The sequence below is a fragment of the Lingula anatina genome, chromosome 1 (genome assembly GCF_051362555.1).
Source record: "Lingula anatina isolate TDL-2025a chromosome 1, LinAna3.0, whole genome shotgun sequence".
In the NCBI taxonomy this organism is placed as follows: Eukaryota; Metazoa; Brachiopoda; class Lingulata; order Lingulida; family Lingulidae; genus Lingula; species Lingula anatina.
Genome location: NC_141767.1, coordinates 60,599,760 through 60,623,675, shown reverse-complemented (window position 1 = coordinate 60,623,675; position 23,916 = coordinate 60,599,760). Strand labels below are relative to the sequence as shown.

Below are 23,916 nucleotides of genomic sequence, written 5' to 3'. Positions count from 1 at the left end.
TCAACTTTTACTTATCCCATATTCTCAACTACCGTAAAACTTTTCCATATATTTAAATCGTGCTTAACTTTTCTTTCAGATCAGTGTTTGAATTTTGTTTGTTTCGGGTAAAATTAGTCGCCCCTCGATTTTTAAAGCCCCCGTGCGTCACCCAATATCCAAATGTTTATAGCCAAGTTAATCACAAATTACTTTTTACATTTTTCCTGCTTTTTCATGTGCAAAAGGCACTTAATGTAGCCATATTTATATTTTTCAACACTGCTTTTTTCAAAATATGGAGAGTTTCAGAGCTTTTGTCGGAATAACAAAAAATGGCCTAATGAAATTCGTATGGCCTAATGAAGTTCACAATTTTCACCTTTCAGAATTGCGTTTATCCGATGCGGCGAGATGAAACCATATTTATATTTCGCTTTTCTTTTAATAGAGGACAAGTTTAACTAAGTTTAAACTATGGTTAGTTGTAATATTTATTGTTCTGATAACCAGCTGGATACAGTATTAGTAAGAAAACGTGTTTTATTACAAAAATTGCTCTGAAAACGATGGTTTAAAAAAAAACTTATTTATATCAGTAAAAAGCTACCTGTAGCTCTGTTTGAAGGTTCCACTTTGAAGGTTCCACTGCGGATGGGATTATAACCCCAGCATTATTATAATATTTTAAAATTTAGCTTATCATTTATAAAATGGAGCCGTAATTCCCCCCCAGTTCAAATGTTTGCGCAATGGGAGACCGGTTCGAATGCGACTTTAAGACGGCTGTTTTCGATACACGCAAACCCAGAAAATTACCTATATGTATACGCCTGTTACTGATACATATGCTTCATTTTTTCTTATTGTTAACATTATCGATATCACTCAAGTGACTTCAATCATCTTTTTATGCAACAAACGGAAAAGGTAAGAAAATTTCAATAACTCGAAAGAAAACATTTCTTCGATAAATTATATTTTTTAATTAAAAACGTTAAAACGCCCCCCCCCTCGTTCGTGTATTAATTAATTAGAGAAAAGTGTTCAAAGGGACATTCAATCGTTTTAATGGCCTGAAGGCCATATACATGTAATAGTTCTGCCTGGTTTGTTGACATCATAAACTGAAACAGAACCACGGATAAACTACCAATGTACATGTAGCTGTACGCACATAATAGATTGGAAAGTTGCTTCGCTCTAAGGCTAAAAGAGGGCAGCACTTGCAGTCGTTTTCACCTTTAAGCGGATGTCGGGCACGCAAATGTAACGAAATATGTTAGCCAGGTGCAATGTCTGGGGATTGGTGTACTGATTTTTATAATCTGCACATATCGACTACAGAATGATTTGCTAGTTTGATGATTGTGTGATTTTGGTATGGCGTGAGCGGGAGTCGTCATATTCTTGCTGCGGTTTTGATGGTGCAAAAACATATAATCATTAGGTGGGGAAAGTAAAAGAGTATACTGTTATCATGGCAAAGTTCAGGACCTGCAATGATGCTAGCTTCTTCAGGTAATAATAACGCTGGATTACAAATCTCTGGGTACGCTGAGGTTAGATAAAAATTTCACCATGTTCATGTACATTGTAGGCCGACTCAAAAGAGTCATTATATAGTGTCTGTAGTCAAGGCGGTTATAACTGATGATTAACATGTCAATACAATTAAAAGTTACAGCTGTGGACATGAAAATTATTTGTTCTTGTTCTTCTGTTTAAGGTTTTCAGCTTTTTTGACAGAGGAGAACCTGGAAACTTTTTAAAATGACAAACTACATAGATCTACTGTATGATATCATTATTTTCAGATTAAAGACCGGTTTTAAATTTAATGCTTATACAGTACATGTACATGTATTGTGACTTGTCATTGCCAAAGAAGTAACATATTTATATACTTTAGAGCTTCACTGATATATTATGACAAATGATTTACATATGAAATTCAACATACATACATGTACAGGCTGTATGTACTGGGAAAAGACATTATAATATATGCATGTAAAATGCACATCCACATGTATCATGTATACAACAGATATTAATTAGTACTATGTATAAAACAGATAGGTTACATTCATTGTAGATGTACATGTATATCTTTCCTATTTGTTATGTGCAGGAGGCAGAAATATGGTCTAGTGCTGAAGTATACAGCTTGTATTGGAGATGCTGAAATTGAGGACAATGTGGCCAAGATACCTTTGAACAGAGATGATGGCAGTGATAAGTTGATCCTCCAATTCAGATTCTACAAGAATGGTGCCATCAGGGTGACAGTTGATGAGGCCCAGCCTTTGAGGCCTAGGTATTCCATACCAGAAGGGGATGTGCTGGAGAAGAATATTGAAGGATACCGGTACCTTTTAGCATATTTTTTTAAATTTTAATTTAATATGAAAAGGTTTTTTATTAATATAAATATTATACAATCCTGGAATTTATCAAATGAATGTACAATTTGAATTAATATGAATTAAAGGCCATTTTGTCATTGGTTTATTTGATTAGTGAAGTGATAGGTCATAGATTCATGAGTGAGAACTTTTTTTCGGGAAAAACAGAAAATTTTCAACTCTGAAACATTGACTTGTATTGATTTCATTGATCTTCATTAGTGAAATGTTTATTAATAGGCAGATTGATCTGAAAGCCATGTTGATATACATATATAATGGATATTATTCTATAAACTTCAGCATTACTGTTGTAAAGCAATCAGCAAGTGCCATGATCTTGAAGCTGTATGACTCAGAATTATCAGTGGTGTCACAGCCATTTACTGCTAAGATTTCATGTGCTGGCCAAACAGTATTTAGCCTCAATTCATACAATTTCTTCAAGTTTGAATGCTACAGAAAGAAATCATACATGTAAGTTCATTATGCAGCTTTTTATGCAGCAAGAATATACAGTAGATATTGAGAAAACTATTCTGTTAATATGTATCATTAAGACATCGCTGAAATATTGTAAAATGTTAACGTTATGAATTATGATTATAAAGAATTATAAAAGTCATTTTAGATGTCAGCAACTTGCAAGGAATTGGACATTGGTATTGTTGTTTTGGTGGTATTGGGCAATAGTCACTGTTAAATAATTTCATGCTATTATTGATTCCTTTATCTGAATCTTAGGTCCCAGCAAAATGTCACTGGATTACAACCAGGCAAGAGAAAGGCATCTGATAGCACAGAAGATGAACCACCACTAAAGAAAAGCAAAAGCAAAGATGGCAGCAAAAATCTTAAAGTAAGGACAATAAACACCAATATTCCTTGGCATAAATTTACACCAAAGCACATTTTTACTTCATTCCTTAATATACCTGCTATAGCACTGTTGACCTTTAATTTGTGAACACAGAACATTTTTGAAATAATTTTCAGATCATTTCTATGATATTTTATTTGTTGTTCAATTTGATTTAGACATGAATGTCAGATGAAGGAATGGAAACATATGTAGTTACAGCTTTTTGTATTATAAATTTGTAGCCTACTGTTGAACTGAACCAAGGTCTGTGGGAAGAAGACTACCAGGGGGTGGTTGATTCTAAACCATATGGTAAGCTCTCAGTTTGTCATCATACATCTTTATAAAGGAAATCATTTTAATTGTTTTAAATTACAGTAACTGTTCCAATTATTTTCAAACTGAAACAACACTCTTTCACAGAGGAATATACTGTAATTTGCTTGTGTATGAGGGAAAGATTGTGTGATGGCAAGGTTGTCTTCTTTTTGTTATTTCAGTGTGCAGCTCTTGTAATTTAATTTAACATGTTCAGGTGCTGTACCTAGCAAATACCACTGATTCAGTTATTTATTACACCTGAATTAATGTATTGAAGTTTTGTTTAATTCAGTTGAAATTTTTACTAATAAATATGATCCCTTTTATATGGCAGGGCCAAGCTCTATTGGTGCAGATGTAGTTTTTGATGGGTTTCAACATCTTTATGGTCTACCTGAACATGCTCTTAGACTCTCACTGGACAATACAGAGTAAGTCTTCTGGCTTTGTGGTTTTCTTTGATCATGTTCATGTTGCAGGATTAAATTAATTATACTGGGAACAGTCTTTATTGCATCATTTTACAATGCAAGACAACAAAAATGTAAAAATGTGATGATGAAAAATGAGGGTGATGAAAACACTGGTGAAGTCTTTTTAGTATTTATGTTATTCTTGCAGAAAACACAATTTTGCTTATCAGTACATCAGTTTCTACCCTAAACATTGATATGAGAACTACATCCTACTTTATTCTATTTGATATTTATGAACAATTCTGTAGTTTTCCTCCCCATAGTTTTTAACATATTTCATCACATTATGGTCATGTTTAAAATACTTTTATCTTTTTATAACTTAAGAAGATGTGATAAAAACTCAGCATCTGCACCTAATGGCACCTTTCAAGTACATTGATAAGCACAGAAATGTCCAAAATGTTATGGGGGAGAACAGATGTCACTCAGAGGGGAAATGCTGTAGAATTCCCCTCATCTAACAAAGTAATATTTTAACATTTTCACAATACTGTCAACTTGAACAGTTAATTGCTATACTACATTATGTATGAATATATTTAGGTCTTTGGAAATATTTCTTTCGTTCTAGGATGTCTTCCCCTATCAAGTTATATAATGCAGATCACTATGGTTATGCTGTTGGCTCCACTATGTCCTTGTATGGGAATGTACCTGCTGTAATTGCTCACAGGTAAATTTTAGTTCCATCTAATGTTATACACACTTAAAATTGCTGTCCTTTAGTTTTGTCAGTGATCAGAAATCATGTCATCTTCACTCACATTCTCTGGTTGATCATTTTGATTGTTATTTTCAGCCCAGACATAACAGTAGGGCTCATGTGGCTGAATGCTTCCGAAACCTGGGTCAGCATCAGCAAGCAGGAAAAGGTGGGTAATTATTGCAAATAATTTACAAAATAATTGCAGGTTAAAAAAATTGTGTGAATATGAATGGTGCTTATTTGACCTTTAAAGTTGTTAATTTTGATTAATTGAAAATTTTACAGACACGTAATGAAAGACCCCAAGTGATGACCCACTGGGTCTCAGAGAGCGGTGTGATGGACATGTTCTTTATGCCTGGACCCTCACCTTGGGACATATTCAAACAGTATGCAGACTTGACAGGAAAAAGCACATTGCCTCCAGTAAGTTAATTATATGGCAGAAAAGACTAAATAGAAAATATTCAATTGTAGACATGTATACTTAAGCGTGGTACTGTCTGAAGAGAAATGACCCCACACCATGCCACACACCAAATGTATAATTAGAGTCCAAGAAATTTGGAATGTAGTATCAAATATTCCCGTGGCTTCATCTTTACAGAGATAAGTCATTTAAATGCTTTTCAACAAATGTTAATGCCAACCTTTTGTACTTTTTTTTTATCTCAAATACTTCCTCTTCTTCAGAAAGTGAAAAATGATGAATTGTTTAACTTTTAAACCAATATCATTCATGATAAGCTTAGGATTTTGGCATTGGATCATCAATATTATATTCAATAAATAAAATTTCTGTGTTTTCCCAGCTGTTTGCCTTAGGGTATCACCAGTGCAGGTGGAATTATGATGATGAAGCAGATGTCAGAAGGTCAGTTATATTGTTTGTTGTGTTTGAAAAGTACTACATGTACATGTTTGCGGCCATTGTCATCTGCCTGGAAAAGTGGAGTTCAAAAAAGGAACTATATGTCTTATTTCTGTAGGCTGAAAATTGTTGTAAAACTTTGTATTGTATGCTTGAATTGCAAAAGTTTCATACTTTTATGGTCTATTTTTACCTACAAAAGTTGATTATAATGCTCATTCATTCAGTTAATATTGTCAACCCTTGTTATCTTGCAGTGTTGATGCTCGCTTGGAAGAACAGCAGATCCCATATGATGTCATATGGCTGGATATAGAGCACACAGATGGAAAAAGGTAAAAGTATATTCAGGCACCAAACATGTATTTAGATAACACTAGAAGATAGTGTATCGACCATTTGTTTATTTATTTGCAATGCTGACACAAAAGAGCATAAAAAACAATACATGTAGTCTGACCATGGCACCCCGAGTTTCAAGATTCTGTCAGTAATTTATTTTCGGACAGCACATGCATGTCATTTTCAGTAGCTTATATTGTAATAGGAATCAAAATCTCTTTTATGAGTATTCTGATTTGATCATTGTTTAGGCATTAATGTGTGTAATGTGGAGAATTCAATAAATCATCAAGTAAACTTTATTCCAGATATTTCACATGGGACAAGGCCAAGTTTCCAGACCCCAAAGCCCTTATCAATGATTTGGGAAGAAAAGGACACAAGGTGGTGACAATTGTTGATCCACACATAAAAAAGGACCCAGATTATCACATTTTTAGAGAAGGTACTGAGAAAGGCTACTTTATCAAGGATTTCACAGGGAAAGATTGTGTAGGAGAGTGCTGGCCAGGTGAGGTCTCACTTTTTGTGATGTGTCAACTTGCCAACATGCTAGATTACTTTTTTAAAAGTGAATCTTTTAATGTAGTAGACTGTTGTTAATGAGATTAAATGTTCTTCTGCCTTGTTTTATTATGATTGAATAGCATGATTTAATTACATCACAGGGGCGTAACCAGGCATACGCACGGATGGACTGTGCGTACAATTTTTTGAGCCAACCATGATGTTATTCTCCATAAATTCAGTGTATTTTTCACGGAATATAATCGTACCTGAGAATTTTCAAAATCTGTGCGTACAATTTTAAATGGTCTGGTAACGCCCCTGCATCATTATTTTTTTCTCGACAATGGCATCAATTTTTATGTACAGACACAGATGTGTCTGTACATATTGCCATCACCTGCGTCTGTCGTCGCCGATGCCGATGCCGATGGCGATGCCGATGCCGATGCCGATGCCGTCGCCGTGCACTTTCCTTGTAAACATGATAAGTGGAAGGCAGTTTTACTTTTTGGCTTTATATTTACAGAGCTGATGAATATTCATAAAACGCAGGTCAAGTTCGAAAATCAGCATGATCGGGCCATTATTGTAGAAGTTATGCTGTTTTTTCACTTTTCAGCATATATGCAACCTTGTAAACACATTTTAAGGAAAACCATTAGGCCTGTTGTCATGAAACTCACAGGAGTAATCAATCTTACTAAAACGCAGGTCAAGTTCGAAAATCAGCATGATCTGGCCACTATTTTAGTAGTTATGCGGTTTTTTCATTGTTCAGCATATATGCAACACTGTAAACACAATATAAGAAAAACAGAAAGCCCAATTGTCATTAAACTCACAGGAACGGTCAGTCTTACTAAAATGCAGGTTGAGTTCGAAAATCAGCATAATCGGGGCATTATTTTAGAAGTTATGCTGTTTTTTCACATTTCCTCAGATTTCCTCAGATTTAATTCTTAGGCATGTTAATAGCCTTATTATTTAAGTAATAAGATACGTAAAAGTGTTTGTTTGACATTTCCTGAATCTTTACAACATTGTTAGTTGATTATGTAAAAATGATGGTAAACTTATCGTGTATTGTGTAATAAAGTGTCAAAAATGGAAATAAACTCATATCATTGCAGTTTGTCAGATTCAATCATTCACTATGTTCAGAATCTCAGAATGGAAGAAATTGGACATTTAACACTGTTCTATTGATATTTTTCACATCTCATCAATTTTCTTAGTTGATCATATAAAAATGGCAGTAACCTATTAATTTTGTTTTATGTTAAAAAAAGTGTTAAAAATGGAAATAAACCCATTTCAGAACAGTGCAGTCTTGTTTACATTTTGGCATTGTTAAGGTGTGACTTTGAAGTTCCATCGGCCTAAAAACCTTTGTAAGTCACGTTTACTATTTGTCCATGATACTAATATTTTATTATTAAAAATTGATGATCATTATGCTGTTAAACATTATGTAATATTGCATCAAAATTTGAAAAAAACCTATTTTGGGCACTGCTCCCATGATGACCATTTAAGAAAAACCATGTCACTTACTGTTCTCAAACAGTACAGTTAATATGTACAGATGTGTCTGTACATATTGCCATCACCTGCGTCTGTCGTCGCCGTCGTTGCCGTCACTGTCGCTGTCGCTGGTGCCATGCACTTTCATTGTAAACATGATAAGTGGAAGGCAGTTTTACTTTTTGGCTGTATATTTACAGAGCTGATGAATATTCATAAAATGCAGGTCAAGTTCGAAAATCAGCATGATCGGGCAATTAATGTAGAAGTTATGCTGTTTTTTCACTTTTCAGCATATATGCAACACTGTAAACACATTTCAAGGAAAACCGATAAGCTTTTTGTCATGAAACTCACAGGAGTAATCAATCTTACTATAACGCAGGTCAAGTTCGAAAACCGGCATGATCAGACCACTATTTTAGTAGTTATGCTTTTTGTTTTTTCACTTTTCAGCATATATGCAACACTGTAAACACAATATAAGAAAAACAGATAGGCCAATTGTCATTAAACTCACAGGAGTGGTCATTTCTGCTAAAACACAGGTTGAGTTCAAAAATCAGCATAATCGGGCCATTATTTTAAAGAAATGCAGTTTTTTTCACATTTTCTCAGATTTAATTCTTAGGCATGTAAACAGTTTCATTATTGAACTAATAAGATACGTAAAAGTGTTTGTTTGGCATTTCCTGCAATTTTACAACATTATTAGTTGATTATGTAAAAATGATGGTAAACTTGTTCTCGTGTATTGTGTAATAAAGTTTCAAAAATGGAAATATCATTGCAGTTTGTCAGATTCAATCATTCACTATGTTCAGAATCTCAGAATGGAAGAGATTGGACATTTAACACTGCTCTGTTGATATTTTTCCCATCTCATCAATTTTCTTAGTTGATAATATAAAAACGGCAGAAAACTGTTAATTTTGTTTTATGTTAAAAATTGTTAAAAATGGAAAAAAAACATTTCAGATCAGTGCTGTCTCGTTTACATTTTGGCATTTTCAAGTTGTGACTGAAGTTCCATGAGCCTGAAGACCTTTGCTAGTCACATTTTCTGAATATCCATAATACTAATATTTTATTATTAAAGTTGATGGTCATTATGCTGTTAAACATTATGTAATATTGCATCAAAATTTGAAAAAAAAAAAACTATTTTGGGCACTGCTCCCATGATGACCATTTAAGAAAAACCATGTCATTTACTGTTCTCAAACTTACAGGAAAGAAACATGGGACTAAAATACAGCTTCAGTAGGAAATACAGTCTGTTTGGTAATTCTTACTGCCAGTTAAACAGTTATTTTGTGAAAATTTAATTTTTCACATATTGGCATTTTCAAGGTGTGACTTTGAAGTTCCACGGGCTTGAAGACCCATGCTAGTCACATTTTCTGAAAATCCATGATACGTATATTTTATTATTAAAAATTGACGGTCATTATGCTGTTAACCATTATGTAATATTGCATCAGAATAGAAGAAAACACAATTTTGGGTGCTGCTGCCATGATGACCATTATGATTGCCGAACTTTCAAAAAAGAAATACAGGACTAAAATGCAGTCTGAGTTGGAAAAGCAGTCTAAGTGACTTCTTTTTCTGGAAGTTATACATTTTCAAAGTGTAAACTTGTCACATATTTTAATTACATTGGTATTACCTGTTGAGGATAATTAAAATTTGATGTTGAATTTGCAGTTTAACATAATGTGCTTTTGCATCAGAATTGACAGTAGCCTATTTTGTGCATAGTTATTTCCTGTTTTTTGTCTGTACATTTGACAGCTTTGCTGCCTTGTTACAAAAGGTGACAGCTGCTGGCTTGACTACACCAATCCTGAGGTACGTGATTACTGGGCCAGTCAATTTTCCTTGGAGAAATACCAAGGATCTACTTTACAGCTGCATATATGGAATGACATGAATGAACCTTCCATCTTTGGTAACCCAGACACTACTATGACCAAGGACGCAGTTCATTACAAGGGATGGGAGCACAGGGATTTACACAATGTGTATGGAATGTACCAGGTTAGTACACAGTATATATGGTATGTACCAGGTTAGTACACAGTGTGTATGGAGTGTACCAGGTTAGTACACAGTATATATGGTATGTACCAGGTTAGTACACAGTATATATAGAATGTACCAGGTTAGTACACAGTATATATGGTATGTACCAGGTTAGTACACAGTGTGTATGGAATGTACCAGGTTAGTACACAGTATATATGGTATGTACCAGTTTAGTACACAGTATATATGGAATGCACCAGATTAGTACACAGTATATATAGAATGTACCAGGTTAGTACACAGTATATATGGAATGTACCAGGTTAGTACACAGTATGTATGGAATGTACCAGGTTAGTACACAGTGTATATAGAATGCACCAGGTTGTTTTAGAAGACTTAAGTTGGTTTATTACCTGTATGGAAAGTGTCTTGTTTTCTTTCAGTTGATAGACAGTGTTTATGGAAATATGTTGGGCAGGTGCAAGGGTCTACTGGTTTATATCATTTGCATGCATGCTTTACTTTCAATTATACTTATCACACAATAATCCTATATATTTTCAGCAAATGGCAACCTATAAGGGACTTTTAGACAGGTCATCTGGAAAAGAGAGACCATTTGTGCTGTCAAGAAGCTTCTTTGCTGGTTCACAGAGATGGGGTATGTACAGATGAAAGTCATGTGTAGAATATGATAATAGCTAAAAATAGGTGTAATATTATTGCTTACATTGAAATTAATAAGAAATGATATAATATGTCGGTTATGTTTTTGTAGAGAAAAACATATAAGCTGAATTGACACATGGAATAAATATTCAACTATGAAAATTGTGACTGGTTTTGTTTTAATATTATCAGTTAATGGGATAACTAGTTTATTACCAAGTTTTTGCTAATACAAATTTTACACCTTAGAAAAACTCACTGCCATATTTTGGTTGGAACATTGTGAACATTGTGTTTTAGGGGCTGTATGGACAGGGGACAATGTTGCCAGCTGGGAACACCTGAAACTCTCAATGCCAATGCTGATGACACTCAATCTCTTCGGTATCAATTTGTGTGGGACAGATGTAGGGGGATTTGAAGGGGAACCAACTGCAGAACTGCTTACAAGGTGGTACCAGGTAATATCATTTATTACAGTCAGATCGTAAGTTTATATGGGTTTGTTGATGTTGTATTCCTTTCCTTTATGAATTCAATTCTGAAGTGATTTGTTTCCGAATATTTTTTTGGATTAAGATATTTTTAGACTTTTAGACTCAGGCTGAGAGGAAAGAAACAACATTTGTGTCACTGGGATTTGAGACTTAAGGCTGTAGACTATAAATAGACATTTAAGCATTCATCTTGATGATGTTCAGTGGGATTATATATTTACACAAACATTGAAAAAAAAAACAAAGTGCAAAATACAGTGTATTTTATATTGCAGACTGCTGCATACCAACCATTCTTTAGAGAGCATTCAACAAAAGGAAGCAAAAGAAGAGAGCCCTATCTTCAGCCTCCTGAACACCTAGAGGCCATCCGACAAGCCATCTATGCCAGATATAGACTGCTGCCATACTGGTATACACTATTCTATGAGGCTGAAATTCACTGTAGGCCAGTTATAAGACCCTTGTGGGTGGAGTTTCCTAAAGAAGAGCAGACATTTACAGTGGAAGATTGTTTTATGATAGGTAGTCAAGATTTTATGATGAAAGTAGGCTAATTGCATTTAGAAGTGCTACATAGAAAATTGGTACTTGTTAGTTTATTTGGGGGGGGGGGGGGGGGGGGGGGGGGTGCAACCCACTTAAGATGGCATGCAATTTAACTGCAATTATTGTGTTTCTTTGGGTAAATCTGTATGTATAAGTGAGGTTTGTCTTCTCCACAATCCTTAATTCATGGTGATTTTTTTATTTTTTATTATTTTTTTTTTTTTGCTTCCAGGAAATGCTCTTTTGGTTCACCCTGTAACTACTGCTGCTGCTAAATCAGTTGAAGTCTATTGTCCAGGGGAGAAAGAGGTGAGGAGAGTGGTCAAACATCAGAATGTCTGAATTATGCAAGATCTTTTGAGTATTCATAAAATTATTGTGTTTTTCAAGTATCCAAGGCAAAGCTGGGGTCTTACTGTAATGTGGTCTTTTGATGAAAAAAGTTCTTGTGGTTATCAGACAAAAGTGTGAATAGGCTTTTTTGAGATCATAAGGACTTGTTCCATTTCACCTTAAAAAATAGATTAGTTTGATTCAGTCTCTCTGCCTCACCCTGCACTTCAGAGTAATGATGGCAACTCTTCATTAAGGTTCAGTGGGAAGGCATGGTGGCCTGATGATAGAGGTGGCTTTCCAGTAGACTGAAACTCAGGGAAATATGCCCAAAATGTACATGATTTGTTTACATTTTGGTTTACCATGCTTTGACATGAATATATTATGGCCACATTTGTGGTCTAATCTAATACAGTAATCGATATCCTAAATTTAGATTTCAAAGATCATTTATATATTCAAAATCTTCATTTGACTTGTAGCTCTGGTATGATGTTGACAGTAACTTAGCCTTGAATGGTGGACAGAGACATGAGGTTGCAGTCACACTTAAAAAGGTAATGATTGATACGATTCTTTTAGTCTAAGTATGGTAAATCTACCCAAGACAGTTTAAAATTTCATATTTATTGAAAGAAACCCACATTATTATTCATACCATTTGATCATTGTCTTGAAATGATCAAATGAAATATCCACAAAAGCCTTTGTTTCCAAACCTTTTGAGTAATTATTTTGACGCATTAAATAATCGGGTTATGTTGAATATTTCCAGACTCCAGTGTTTCAGAGGGGAGGGACTATTATCCCTCGAAAGGCAAAGATTCAGCTGTCATCAGAGCTCATGAAAGATGATCCTGTAATTCTTTATATTGCTTTAGATTCTCAGGTACTAGTCTATAGGTTGAAAGTGTTACAGTGAGGCTTTTTAAAAATATAAGCTGAAATTATTTTTCATATCAAACTTAAAGAGTCATTTTGATAGAATATTTTAGAAAATATATTACTGTTTATTTAATTGATGTACTTTAAATTACAGTCTTCATATACTTATACCACTGAAATAGTTGTTTTTCATAAAATATTTATCATAAAGGTCAATGTTTTTTTTAATTTACAGGGAGCTGCATGTGGCACACTTTATATAGATGATGGACATTCATTTGATTATAAATCTGGGAATTATCTTTACTTGGAATACTCTTTCAAAGAAGATAGAATTGAGTGCAGGTTAGATATTGAGACAAACATACTTTTTTCATTTTCTCTTTTCTCTGCTCAGATATGCTAGTTTAGATTTTGAAAAATAAATTACATCACTGATTATTTCAAAGTAGCAAAGACAAAGAGATGTAGGCCATAACAAGAGATGAACTGAACATTTTTTGGTCTTTTCAGAGTGAATTCTTGCAACTATAAACCCCAGTCTTCAGTGAACAAAATGTACATAGTTGGAATGGAAAAAAGGCCAGTGTCTGCAACATTAGTTCAAGGTGGGCTTCCCTAGGATTTTGAAACAATAGTTTATAAGTATATGGGCTAATCTTGTGTCATCTCCAAGTGCCATATCCAAGGATGTGGGTAATCTTGTCATGGCACAGTTTTGTCTTTTGCGCTCTTCAGCAAGTACAATTAGAAACAAGGCAGCAAAGCTGTCAAATGTGCAGAAAACAAGAAAGAAAAAATGATGCAATCAAGCTCGTATACCAAATTGAGCTGTATGTAATTCATTTTTGTAACTATAAATATACATAAGTAAGGCAGTTTTCCTTTTAGAGCATTTGTAGTGGCAGTACACAAAATTTGTATCAATTTTGATACAGTGTTACATAATGCTTAACAGCTTATAATAACATTAATTTTAAATTGTTCAATGCAGGTAACACAGATATTTGGATAATGTGACTAGCAAAGGTCTTAAGGCCCATGGAAATTTGATGTCACACCTTATAAATGCCAATATGTACACAAGTACTGAAATGTGTAATTTTCATTTCCAACACTTATTACATAATACACAATAACCAATTTATGTCATTTTTAAATGATCAACTAAAAAATGGTTAAGATGGGAAAAATATCGACAGAACAATTTTAAATGTCCAGTTTGCTCCATTCTGAGATTAAGAACATAGTGAGGGACTGAATCTGACAAACTGCACTGACTCGAGTTCATTTCCATTTTTGACTCTTTATTACACAATACATAACAAAAAGCTGACAAATTGCAAATTTTTTTGCAGCACTAATCCACTTCATTTTTTTTTCTTCTAGAATCTGCCTCTACAGAACTGCAGCTCACCTACAACTCTGGGACAAAATGTTTGACGTTACCTGTGATGGAAGTGCCAGTGTGGAAACCGTGGACTATACAGCTGAACTACAACTCCTAGTACCAGTAAATCTGCAGAGAAGTCTTGCCAAATGAAATGCTAAAAACTGGACATGTAAATTTCTGATTTATAACATGGAAGTTGAAATAATTTTTGCTAAGCTACATTTAGTTTTGTTAGTGTACAGCATTTTCATTACATAGGAGTGTCGAGTGCATGCCTTGTGAAGAAATGTGTATTTAGCAAAAACTTTTATGCAATTTGTATTAAGAAATTTTACTGTCATTTTGCTCAAACTATTGTTTGTTTTGTAAAACAAGTCATTTTAAGCTGCAATTCCACGAGTAAAAATAGATCCAGTTTGGTATTGCACTTCTTTTTATTCACTTGTTTTATCTAATAGCTTTACAGCACCAAAGCAGATGGCAACTTGAATATATGTACACACAAATTACTGAATAATAATGGCAGTAACTCTGTCATAATAAAGGCTTTTGTGATGTTCTGAAGAATACATATTAACGTATTTCCCAAAAACTTTGAAGATAGTTTAGGCATTTCTCATTTAATGGAATACAATAACAAAAAGATAAATATGTTAGTGATATCATTTAACCCAATGGATATAACAATGTCTCTCTTGAACCTAATATGTATAAACATATTTTCACATTTTTGGCTAAGCCTGCAGTTCCTTTAAATGGTAATTTTCATTATGTTGAGTGTTAAGAACTATGATACTTAATATATCATGTTTGGTAGATATACATAATTCAGTTACAATGGGTACATTGACATGCAGTTTCATGATAGATTTCTTTAATTAACTTAAAGCAATTCATTGGAGATCTCTTCAATATAATTCTGACTGGTTGCCATGAAGCTGGCCAAGAAGTAGCTGTGTGTGTGTATTTGTGATGCATTTGCCAAAAATAAATAAAATACTGAATTTCCGAACCTGTCATCTTTTCGTCCTTAACATTTTTCTACTGAACTATCTATATTCACAACTTGCTTTTAATGTAAAATGAAAGACGACATTTTTTCAAAAAGAAAAGTAACAGCCCAAAAAAATCCAGACTGAAAAAAACCTCAAGTCCTTCACATTTCACCTTCTTACAAATCCTTGAAGTGGAGGAGGCCCTGATGGTGGGGCTGCTGCTGGAGCCTGCTGAGCTGTGTAAGGTGGAGGTGGTGATCCTCTGGATACTGCTGCATAATTGCCTGGCAGAGGCCCAGCTGAATAACCTGCTGGTCCAGACATAGCGCCTGATGGGTGTCCAGGGGGAGGACCTGATGGTGGACCCATGGGGGGGCCTCTGGGAGGAGCACCAAGCATTGTTGGAGAAGGTCCTAATGACTGTTGACTGGGAGGCCGTGGAAATCTGTTGGCTGTGAGGTCAGATCCTGGCATAACTGGTGTCATTCCCAATGGCAGATATATTTCTTTAAGGATCATCAGTGCAGTGTCTTCTGATTCCCTGGATATTGTTGAAAAAATTGGAGTTTGGTAAATTGCAAGGATTATGAGAAGACATAAATTAAAAAAACAAGTTCATGAAAGATTTTCAATTTTTTTTTTTTACATATGTACAGGGCTATAAAAATAAAAAGTCACTGAAACAAATGTAACCTAGACAGCAAAGCTAGAAAATTTACAGGCACCAAATGGGGGAGAAAATGTCACAAAATACATCCAACAAACGAAAAATCCTATTTTTGTTGATATAATTCAATCATGCTGGAGTTTAGAACACAGTCTGCAATTTTACCAGATAAACCCACACAATAAATATAGCATAAAACAAAAAAATATGGTTTGGCAGTTTGAGGGTGAACAACAGATGTGTTGGTTGACGATGCCATGGACAGACACATAGTGCCAGCATGTAAATTAAATGACAATTTACCAGTAACAGGCATGGCTTCCAAGGGCAAACAAGTAATCATTGAAACTTTCAATAGGTTTTTCTTGCAGCACATAGTCTATCCTTCTTCCTTGGTTCATACTACCTACAATAATTTCCTCTTCTGAAGCCACAGCTAAAACAAAGATGTCCTTGATAAGTATTTTAGCAGCACTGTAGGAACACTAAGAACATGATTTTTGAAAGTTATGGATAGGTCACTATTATTTAACTTCTTTTACTGATGACAATGATTTAAAAAAAAGCAATATAAATTGCTATGCTCATCACATTTCCCATCACAAAATTATATATCATCAACTAGCAACTGTACTTACAGGCCTGTTCAGTTTCCTCCTGTTGCTTGGCCAAGTCACTTATTACACTATCTACCTCACTATTTACTATTTCCTCTGGTGTGGACCTGTGAGCTCTAGCAAAGTCATTAATCATATTCCATGTGCCCTTCAGAGACTGAACTATCTTCTGCTTGAGATCTGCACCATATCTACTCAAACTTTCTTTAAGCTCTGGAATGGCAGAATTGTCAAAATGATTTATATCGACAATTAACATTTGTTACCAAATTAAATTGCAAAGATGAAAAACTACAATCATGATGGTTTTCAAAAACTATCATTTACAGGGGTAAATGCACATGAAACCACAGGATCAGGCAAAGGCAGAAATTGAGATATTATCCTGTGTACCATTATGTTATGACCAGCTTCACCAGAAAATTTAAAGAAATCCTTGACTGAAGATATGCCTGAATCAACCCAGATTCTGAAGCTCCTATGGAAGTAACCTGTCTGTACCAGTCTCTTTACAAATTTTACAGAAATGATAATAACTCTTACCCAAGTGCAATCTTTTCCTTCCTTTATGATGTGGCATCAACACTGGTTTCATGGTATAGTTAGGGTTGATCAAAGGCTCTATTCTATAGGCCTTGTAAAGGAAGGAAACTTGTTTAAATTTATGGCTGAATTTCATTTTAACTGCACAATGCCACTTATAACTATTTAATTTTGTTTTACTGTAACATTTGGCACCATGAAAAACATATATGAACGATCCAAATTATCCTTTAAATTACCTATGTTTGTCATGCAAGAACTTTTCGAAGTTTAAATAATAAATAATGTATCAAAACTAGAAATTTTAAATCAAGTACTTACCACAGGATCAAACTAAAAAAAAGAAGAAAAAAATCAATAAAGTTGAAACAACAAAATAGACTAAAAACATTCTCATTAAAAAACAGGTTGTATATCTTTCTCAAGACCTTACACTAAAGCTGGATGATTTGACAGACATTTGACAATGGCATTTATGTATCCTAAATGGTCAAAATGACAGCTTTTTGGTAAATTACGGAATTAATTTGACTTTGTGTTTATTAAGGCAATTTAATCAAAAACAACATACTGGATGAAAAATATTGAAAAATCCTGGACAGGTTGGTAGCCTGTACTCCTCCCCTATAGATCCTACTCCTCTCACAGTCATGAACATAGCAATAGGTGACCCTAATGCAAAGAAGTTGGCCATTTCAAACTGTAGCTGTGGGTAGCTGACACAAGGCTGACCCGTACCTGCTAGACCAGTCACATATGATATACTAGTGCTGGATGCTTGCTTCAAAAGTGGATGCCTGTAAATTAAGCACATTCCTTATATACAAGGCAGTTATCATTAAATGATGCTGTATTTGAATGAATGATATAACTATATACATACAGTCCAGCTAATAAAGAAGTTAACTACACTCACTCCTGCGTAATCCCCTGTCCATTGCTATTCAGTTTACATGTAGCTTCACTAGCTGCTTGCTTCTGTTCTTCTATTATCTTTTGAGCAGCTTCTCGTTTTGATTTACTTGCTGCTGTTTCTTGTTTTTTCTTCTGAAAGGCAAGAGACATACTTGATATACTCCAAAATTATCAGGTGACAATGTAAAGGTTGGCCTACTTACTCCAAAACTTTTAGATGTAAAGGCTGCCCTAGCTATTATAATCTAGGCAGAAAGCAAAGTCCATTTTATTCAACTTTAACAAAAAGTAAAATAATTGAAATAAATTTTGAAAGATTAATAAGTCACCTTTGCCTACCTCTTTCTCTTTTTTATTTCTTATGTATTTTTGAAGTTTTTTCCTTGGACCCATTGGTAGACCCATCTCTTTGATGTCAGACTCTTCAATCTCAGTCTATAATAAAAAATGTAGCGAACTGGTTTTAACATATATTCATGATTTACAAAGAAGAAACATTTCACAAACAAAGGTCATTTATCTCATCTGATTACTTGCAAAAATTTACATATTGCTAAATATTTCATAATTATCTATTGGTAATGTTGAACCTTTGGTGATTTTTTTCTAACACTTGCTGCACTGGCCACTCCATTTTTTGCAAAACTATGAACTGTACAAACATACTTATTCAAAAGAAGACATGGCTTAGTGATATATAAGCTTGTCATTATAGCAACAGCCCATTAAAAGTAAGCATAGCCTGCTCAAAGTTCACTTCAAGCATTTGGCCAGTGAGGTCTTCGGCCAAATCAGACTCACACATTATACTTACATGTTCCTTTGACAAGCATCAATATATAAAAATTTAATAATCACCTTCAAACTATTGCAAAACAAACACCAAATTTTAAAAAATCATTGTAAACTAATATATTCAAGGAAAAACTGCAGCTTTTTTCTAATGAGTGCCATTTTCCTACTTATTCTTGTCAAGCATTCTAAAGAAAATTCAATACATACCAGAGAATCAAGGTCTATCTGTTCTTTATTGAATGTCTCCAAGAAACTGGACAGCCCTAGCTTCTCTAGCAAAGCCTCAAGACTTTCTTCTTCTTCCTCATCTGCATCTTCCACATGAGATTCTTCTGACAATGGAGATACCTTCAAGAATAAAATGCAAAATGTTTCACGAACAAACTTTTATAAAACTAACAAAACAATCCCTGTGTTTATATTACATAATACAATCAATAAATCATGCAACATGAAAGGTACAGCTTTTCACTAAGAAAGATCTTAAGTCAACAATCCTGATATAAACAGTTACTGACATAGAACTCTCAGGACATGATACCAAAAATAATTAATCAAAAAAGCATGTGACACAAAAAATGTGCATCAAGACTTTTCCCAGTTGTAAAATACTCCGTATAAACCCACCTCTCTTTCAAAGGTAAGTTGCCCTTGTTCTTGTGGCACTGCTGGAAGTGCTTTACCTTCACTATCCTTCTGGTGTAACAATAAGTCAAACAATATCTGGGAACCTATAACACATTTAGCAGAGTGTAATAAATGTTAACTCTTGTAGGGGTATTACATATCAGCATTTATTTGACATATTTACTTTTCTTTTCATTGAATATTTACAGTCTCAAATGACTAATTGATTTTTATTCTGTTTATTTTGGATAATGATAATCAGAATATCTTTGAAAATTTCATTCATTACGCTTCTCTCTGGACTTCACAATTGACGTATTTTAAAGGCAAGCATCTCATGACTACAGTATGTACCTAAACTGTGGCCCATCACTGACACATTGCCTTTGAAGTTTGGTTGCCTTTGCAAAAACAGCTCATGTAATCTATTCATTTCACCAGATACTGTGTCTGCAATTTGCTGAAATGGGAAATGTAACAAAAGTGTTATTTTTTCCTATAAAACTTTAAGACATGTTGGAGTTTCACTTTTCTTACTATAATTGCTTAGCAACAGTTGGATTGAATGAATTTTTAATGCATACTGTTCTCGTCATTTATTAGCCATCTTCTCAAATCTAATACATACCTGACAGTATACTGGAGATGTGTAGAATAATAAATCTAGAAGCGTGTCATTAGTAAAATGTCTGAGCTTTGGAATACTCTTTAATGTGATCTCTCTTAGTTTCCTAAAAGAAAAATATACATACATACATACATACATACATATAGAAAAGAAAAGAAACAAGAGGTCATATTTTAAATACTACATACACATCTATCATACTTAATAAAAATAATCAAGATAATTTTTCTGTGAGTTATTATAAAGCTATACTCTATGTTATTTAAAATAGTTAAAATCTCATTCTCACTGCCAAGAACCTATTTATCACAAATGTATAATTTAATAGCAGAGAACCAAAAACATTTATATAAGTAACAAAAATGAGATTTATAGCTTAATTTCAATAATATATGTCTTACCTGTCAACCCCTGTTGCCTCTCCATGTAAAGCTTTATGCCAATGTACGGGCAGGTACTCTACACGTCCTGCTTGTCCTCGCTCCAGATACTGTTTGAAGTGAGACTGCATCAGGGACAGTGATACAGACCGAAAATCATCCACTAAAACATTGGAACAAATGGAATGAAAATATTAGGCCAACAACTTTTACTTATTTCCACCAGTTATTCTTGGAGAAAATCATAGAATAAAAACATTAAAAATCTTACATTTTAGAATTAAAGATCACCTTGAGTATACAGCCTATCAGAAACGAAAACAAAAATAAATTCTGATAAAACACTATGCTATCTCAAAGAAGTACCCAACAACTTACAACATTCCCTTATGTCTCGAAACCTTAGATCACACACAGGTCCGATGCCATGGACAACAAACACCAGGTGGTCTATCTGGTCTGGTTCACCTACAAGATTAGGGTTTGTATGACTGTTAGAAAAAAATAGTGCAAGACAACCAGGGATGTAGTACACATATGAACAAAAAACATAGTAGAATAAGTAGAATTATTGCTCTCTCCTGGCTTAGCCTGTAGGGACAAAATTACAAAGGTCTGTTAACTAATCAGCAAGAATAGACAAAGTGATTAGTGAAAATAGTCTTACCTTCTTCGATATCTTCAAAGTCCTGTGTGCCTCTTATAACACATCTTGCTCTTGAATGCAGCTGAAACAGATGGAACTTAAATTTGAATCTGCAAATCACAATTCAAGTCTCTGTCTGTTTAAAGTAAAACATTCATGCCAATAAGCTACACCTAATCTAAAACAAATTTCCTTTCCACTTATTTCATTATTCAAATATAAACTTACAGGAATAGTTCCATATTCATCTGGGATAGAATTTGTAGAATAGTGTTCAATTGTGTATGGGCTGTGCATGACAATTGTTCCTTCATCAATTTGAAGCTTCCTGGGCCACACATTGTTCATCACAGCTGCCTGGTATTCTTCCTGTTGTTATAAGATACACGAGGTAGTTAATACCAAGCCATGTGTTTAACAAAAAGGTGCTTCAAACAATGAAATATTTACCAATATATAATCCACATAGCTCTTTAAGAGAAATTGTCCTTTCTTTCCAAGCTGTTCTTCTCCAATATAACAAAATTGAAATTTTGCAATGAGAAATAGATTTTCTTTACAAATTCTAAAATTATTTAGGGACACATGCAAATAAGCCACGTCAGATAATAGTCTTCCAAAGCAACATAACATGTACTATACATTTTAATAATTTTACTTATAGTTCTTCAGATGTAACTGTCCTTTCTTTCCAATATGTTTTCCCCCAATTTAACAAAATTCATATATTGCAATGAGAAATAAATTTTTTACAAGTTCTAAAAATATTAAGGGGCAAATGTGCAAATTAACTCTATTAGATCATTAGTAAAGAAATAAAGATACAACATAAAATATTTTATATATTTTTATCTTCCTTTTTCTACCAGGAAGAACTCACCTCCAACCTGGCACAAAACTGTTCATCATATGGCAGGAACCTGGCAGCACCTTCGGGCTTGTAGAACCAAGAACTTCTTGTTACTGACGAGGGTTCTTCATCCCAATATACAGCAAATTGTTGTCGTTTGATAACATCCACATCATACCTTCCTCCCTGTGTTGGCACTATGATTTCTGAACCTGAGGCAGTGGCTACAAATATTCAACAAAAAAGATATGGGTGAAATGTAGATCATGTCCTCTAAATATATAGATAATATGTATAGCAATTGTGTCCCTGGAAATTAGAATATCTGTTTACTTTCAAATTCAGCTCTTGTGCATTTTGAAATTGTTATCTAAAGTTGCTTTATTTAAAGATATATATACAAACCTCTTCTATGCAGCGCATCCTCTAAGCGTGCAGCATCTTTGTATGAAAATGGCTTCCATAGTTCCTTGCCTTCCACATGTTTGCTGTAGAACCAATGAGACCTGACAGGCTGGAAGACTGAAGATGAAGTTGGTAGCTGGCCATGATGCCCCGCTAGATGTGGCTGGAGGTTCACATTTTGGCTGTCGCTATGGAAATGAGGCTGAGTACTTGGAGCCTGGCCTTGTGGTGTGAATATATTTGATGGCTGTCCCATGGAGGATGAAAGTGGAGGAGGTGGACCAGAAGGGGGCATTCCAGGTGGTGGTCCATGCCCCCCTACACCTACAGGAGAGGCCACCAAGTCTGGTATTTGGGCATAACGTAATTCTCTGCCTTGACGGTGATAATTGACACCAGAAGACCCGCCTTGTAAAAATAAATAAATAAATAAATAAACCATGCTGCTACTAACCTTTTCATTATATATTACCTGATCATTTTCTAATGAAATTTACCTTGAGAGTATGATGATGAAAACTATCTAACAAATTATCTCAGCACGCCATACAATAAAAAAAAAACCATCTCTGTTATGATAATATCATTCTGTACATACCCATAGGTGGTGCTCCTGCAGGTGGTGGTCCTGTAGATGAAGGTCCTGTAGGAGGTGGTCCTGATGAGGGTGGCCCAGCTGGTGGAGGTCCTGAGTAAAAACCTGTTGGAGCCACTGGGGGGTTCCTTTGAGGCCCCTGATTTACACTATATGGTGGCACATTTGAGGAACTGGGTGGAGGGGCAATCTGGGTGTTCATCTGACTAATATTGGCAAATGGATCATCTGATGAACTTGTTGGCGGCTGCTGGAATAAGCCATATGCTGAGTGCTGGCTACTATTAGAGGATGAAGTGTAAGGAGGTGATTGTCCAACAAAACTGTCTGCTTCCCCATCATCAACATCTAGAAATAAACGTCAGCATATGATTATCATTCAGACATTTACTCATTATGACTGCATAAGCCATCAGGAAGTGATGTATCCCCCCCCCCCCCCCCCCCCCCCCCCCCCCATCTTGAGGAACAATTTAAATTGTCAAACGTGCAGTTGTCTTGTCTAGTCAGTTCAAATTAATTTAATAAGTGCCCATCAATATAATATGGTCAAAGTCCATTTCAATTGTGGTAATTTGACCGAAATGTCATAAAGTGGTACAAAATACACCGTCACTTTTACGATGAAGGGGCAAATGCCCGCTGCAGAATGACAGACGAGTATGAATCTTAACTCACCACCCGATAATAATGACGCTTCAGACTGTAAAACAGGCATAAGCAGGTTTGTTTTAGGAGAAGGGGTATAAGTTAATCCCGTTCCTGCTGGCATTAAAAGAAGCGGAGGTGGTGTTTGAGAAACATCACGAAGCGGTGTCTGTCGTCTGTCCGCCATGTTGTCAACATCGAAGTCCACGTCAGTGTTCACGAGATTGCGAGATATTTCTT

At 34.7% G+C, this 23,916-nt stretch overlaps 2 protein-coding genes across 4 annotated transcripts; one reads left to right on the top strand and one right to left on the bottom strand.

The window, feature by feature from the left end:
* Nucleotides 1-793: 793 nt before the first annotated feature.
* Nucleotides 794-15,461, top strand: LOC106171652 (neutral alpha-glucosidase C-like). 3 transcript variants are annotated; one of them, XM_087001492.1, is made up of 22 exons: nucleotides 794-909; nucleotides 2,114-2,350; nucleotides 2,691-2,864; nucleotides 3,132-3,246; nucleotides 3,492-3,561; nucleotides 3,905-4,001; nucleotides 4,621-4,722; nucleotides 4,849-4,921; nucleotides 5,041-5,181; nucleotides 5,568-5,629; nucleotides 5,884-5,961; nucleotides 6,277-6,479; nucleotides 9,822-10,045; nucleotides 10,601-10,697; nucleotides 11,006-11,166; nucleotides 11,478-11,727; nucleotides 11,984-12,060; nucleotides 12,570-12,644; nucleotides 12,863-12,976; nucleotides 13,208-13,317; nucleotides 13,486-13,580; nucleotides 14,362-15,461. In XM_087001492.1, the coding sequence occupies exons 1-22, from the start codon at nucleotides 803-805 to the stop codon at nucleotides 14,478-14,480; spliced, it is 2,781 nt and encodes a 926-aa protein (XP_086857618.1). In that variant the 5' UTR covers nucleotides 794-802; the 3' UTR covers nucleotides 14,481-15,461. The 3 variants fall into 3 exon arrangements, with proteins under 3 accessions (XP_086857618.1, XP_086857619.1, XP_013407547.2); XM_087001493.1 differs by lacking the exon at nucleotides 794-909 and adding an exon at nucleotides 1,196-1,500 and having other exon boundaries at nucleotides 2,240-2,350; XM_013552093.2 differs by lacking the exon at nucleotides 794-909 and adding an exon at nucleotides 1,196-1,500.
* On the bottom strand, nucleotides 14,781-23,898 carry LOC106171641 (triacylglycerol hydrolase DDHD2). Its single transcript, XM_013552083.2, has 20 exons — nucleotides 23,707-23,898; nucleotides 23,032-23,376; nucleotides 22,434-22,841; nucleotides 22,059-22,252; nucleotides 21,407-21,547; nucleotides 21,200-21,260; nucleotides 20,911-21,000; nucleotides 20,554-20,695; nucleotides 20,153-20,255; nucleotides 19,879-19,984; nucleotides 19,525-19,628; nucleotides 19,105-19,245; nucleotides 18,442-18,537; nucleotides 18,104-18,234; nucleotides 17,759-17,984; nucleotides 17,509-17,520; nucleotides 17,188-17,278; nucleotides 16,666-16,857; nucleotides 16,331-16,463; nucleotides 14,781-15,901 (listed from the first exon to the last, which is right to left on the bottom strand). The coding sequence occupies exons 1-20, from the start codon at nucleotides 23,861-23,863 to the stop codon at nucleotides 15,529-15,531; spliced, it is 3,246 nt and encodes a 1,081-aa protein (XP_013407537.2). The 5' UTR covers nucleotides 23,864-23,898; the 3' UTR covers nucleotides 14,781-15,528.
* Between the last annotated feature and the right edge of the window lie 18 nt (nucleotides 23,899-23,916).

Coding starts and splice junctions, on each gene's coding strand:
- LOC106171652 (XM_087001492.1), top strand. CDS start 803: ATGTATACGCCTGTTACTGATACATATGCTTCATTTTTTCTTATTGTT. Junction 3,562..3,904: donor GGTTGATTCTAAACCATATG/GTAAGCTCTCAG, acceptor TTTATATGGCAG/GGCCAAGCTCTATTGGTGCA. Junction 4,002..4,620: donor CTCTCACTGGACAATACAGA/GTAAGTCTTCTG, acceptor CTTTCGTTCTAG/GATGTCTTCCCCTATCAAGT.
- LOC106171641 (XM_013552083.2), bottom strand. CDS start 23,863: ATGGCGGACAGACGACAGACACCGCTTCGTGATGTTTCTCAAACACCA. Junction 23,377..23,706: donor AGCGTCATTATTATCGGGTG/GTGAGTTAAGAT, acceptor GTTTATTTCTAG/ATGTTGATGATGGGGAAGCA. Junction 20,256..20,553: donor GAGGCAACAGGGGTTGACAG/GTAAGACATATA, acceptor TTTTTCTTTTAG/GAAACTAAGAGAGATCACAT.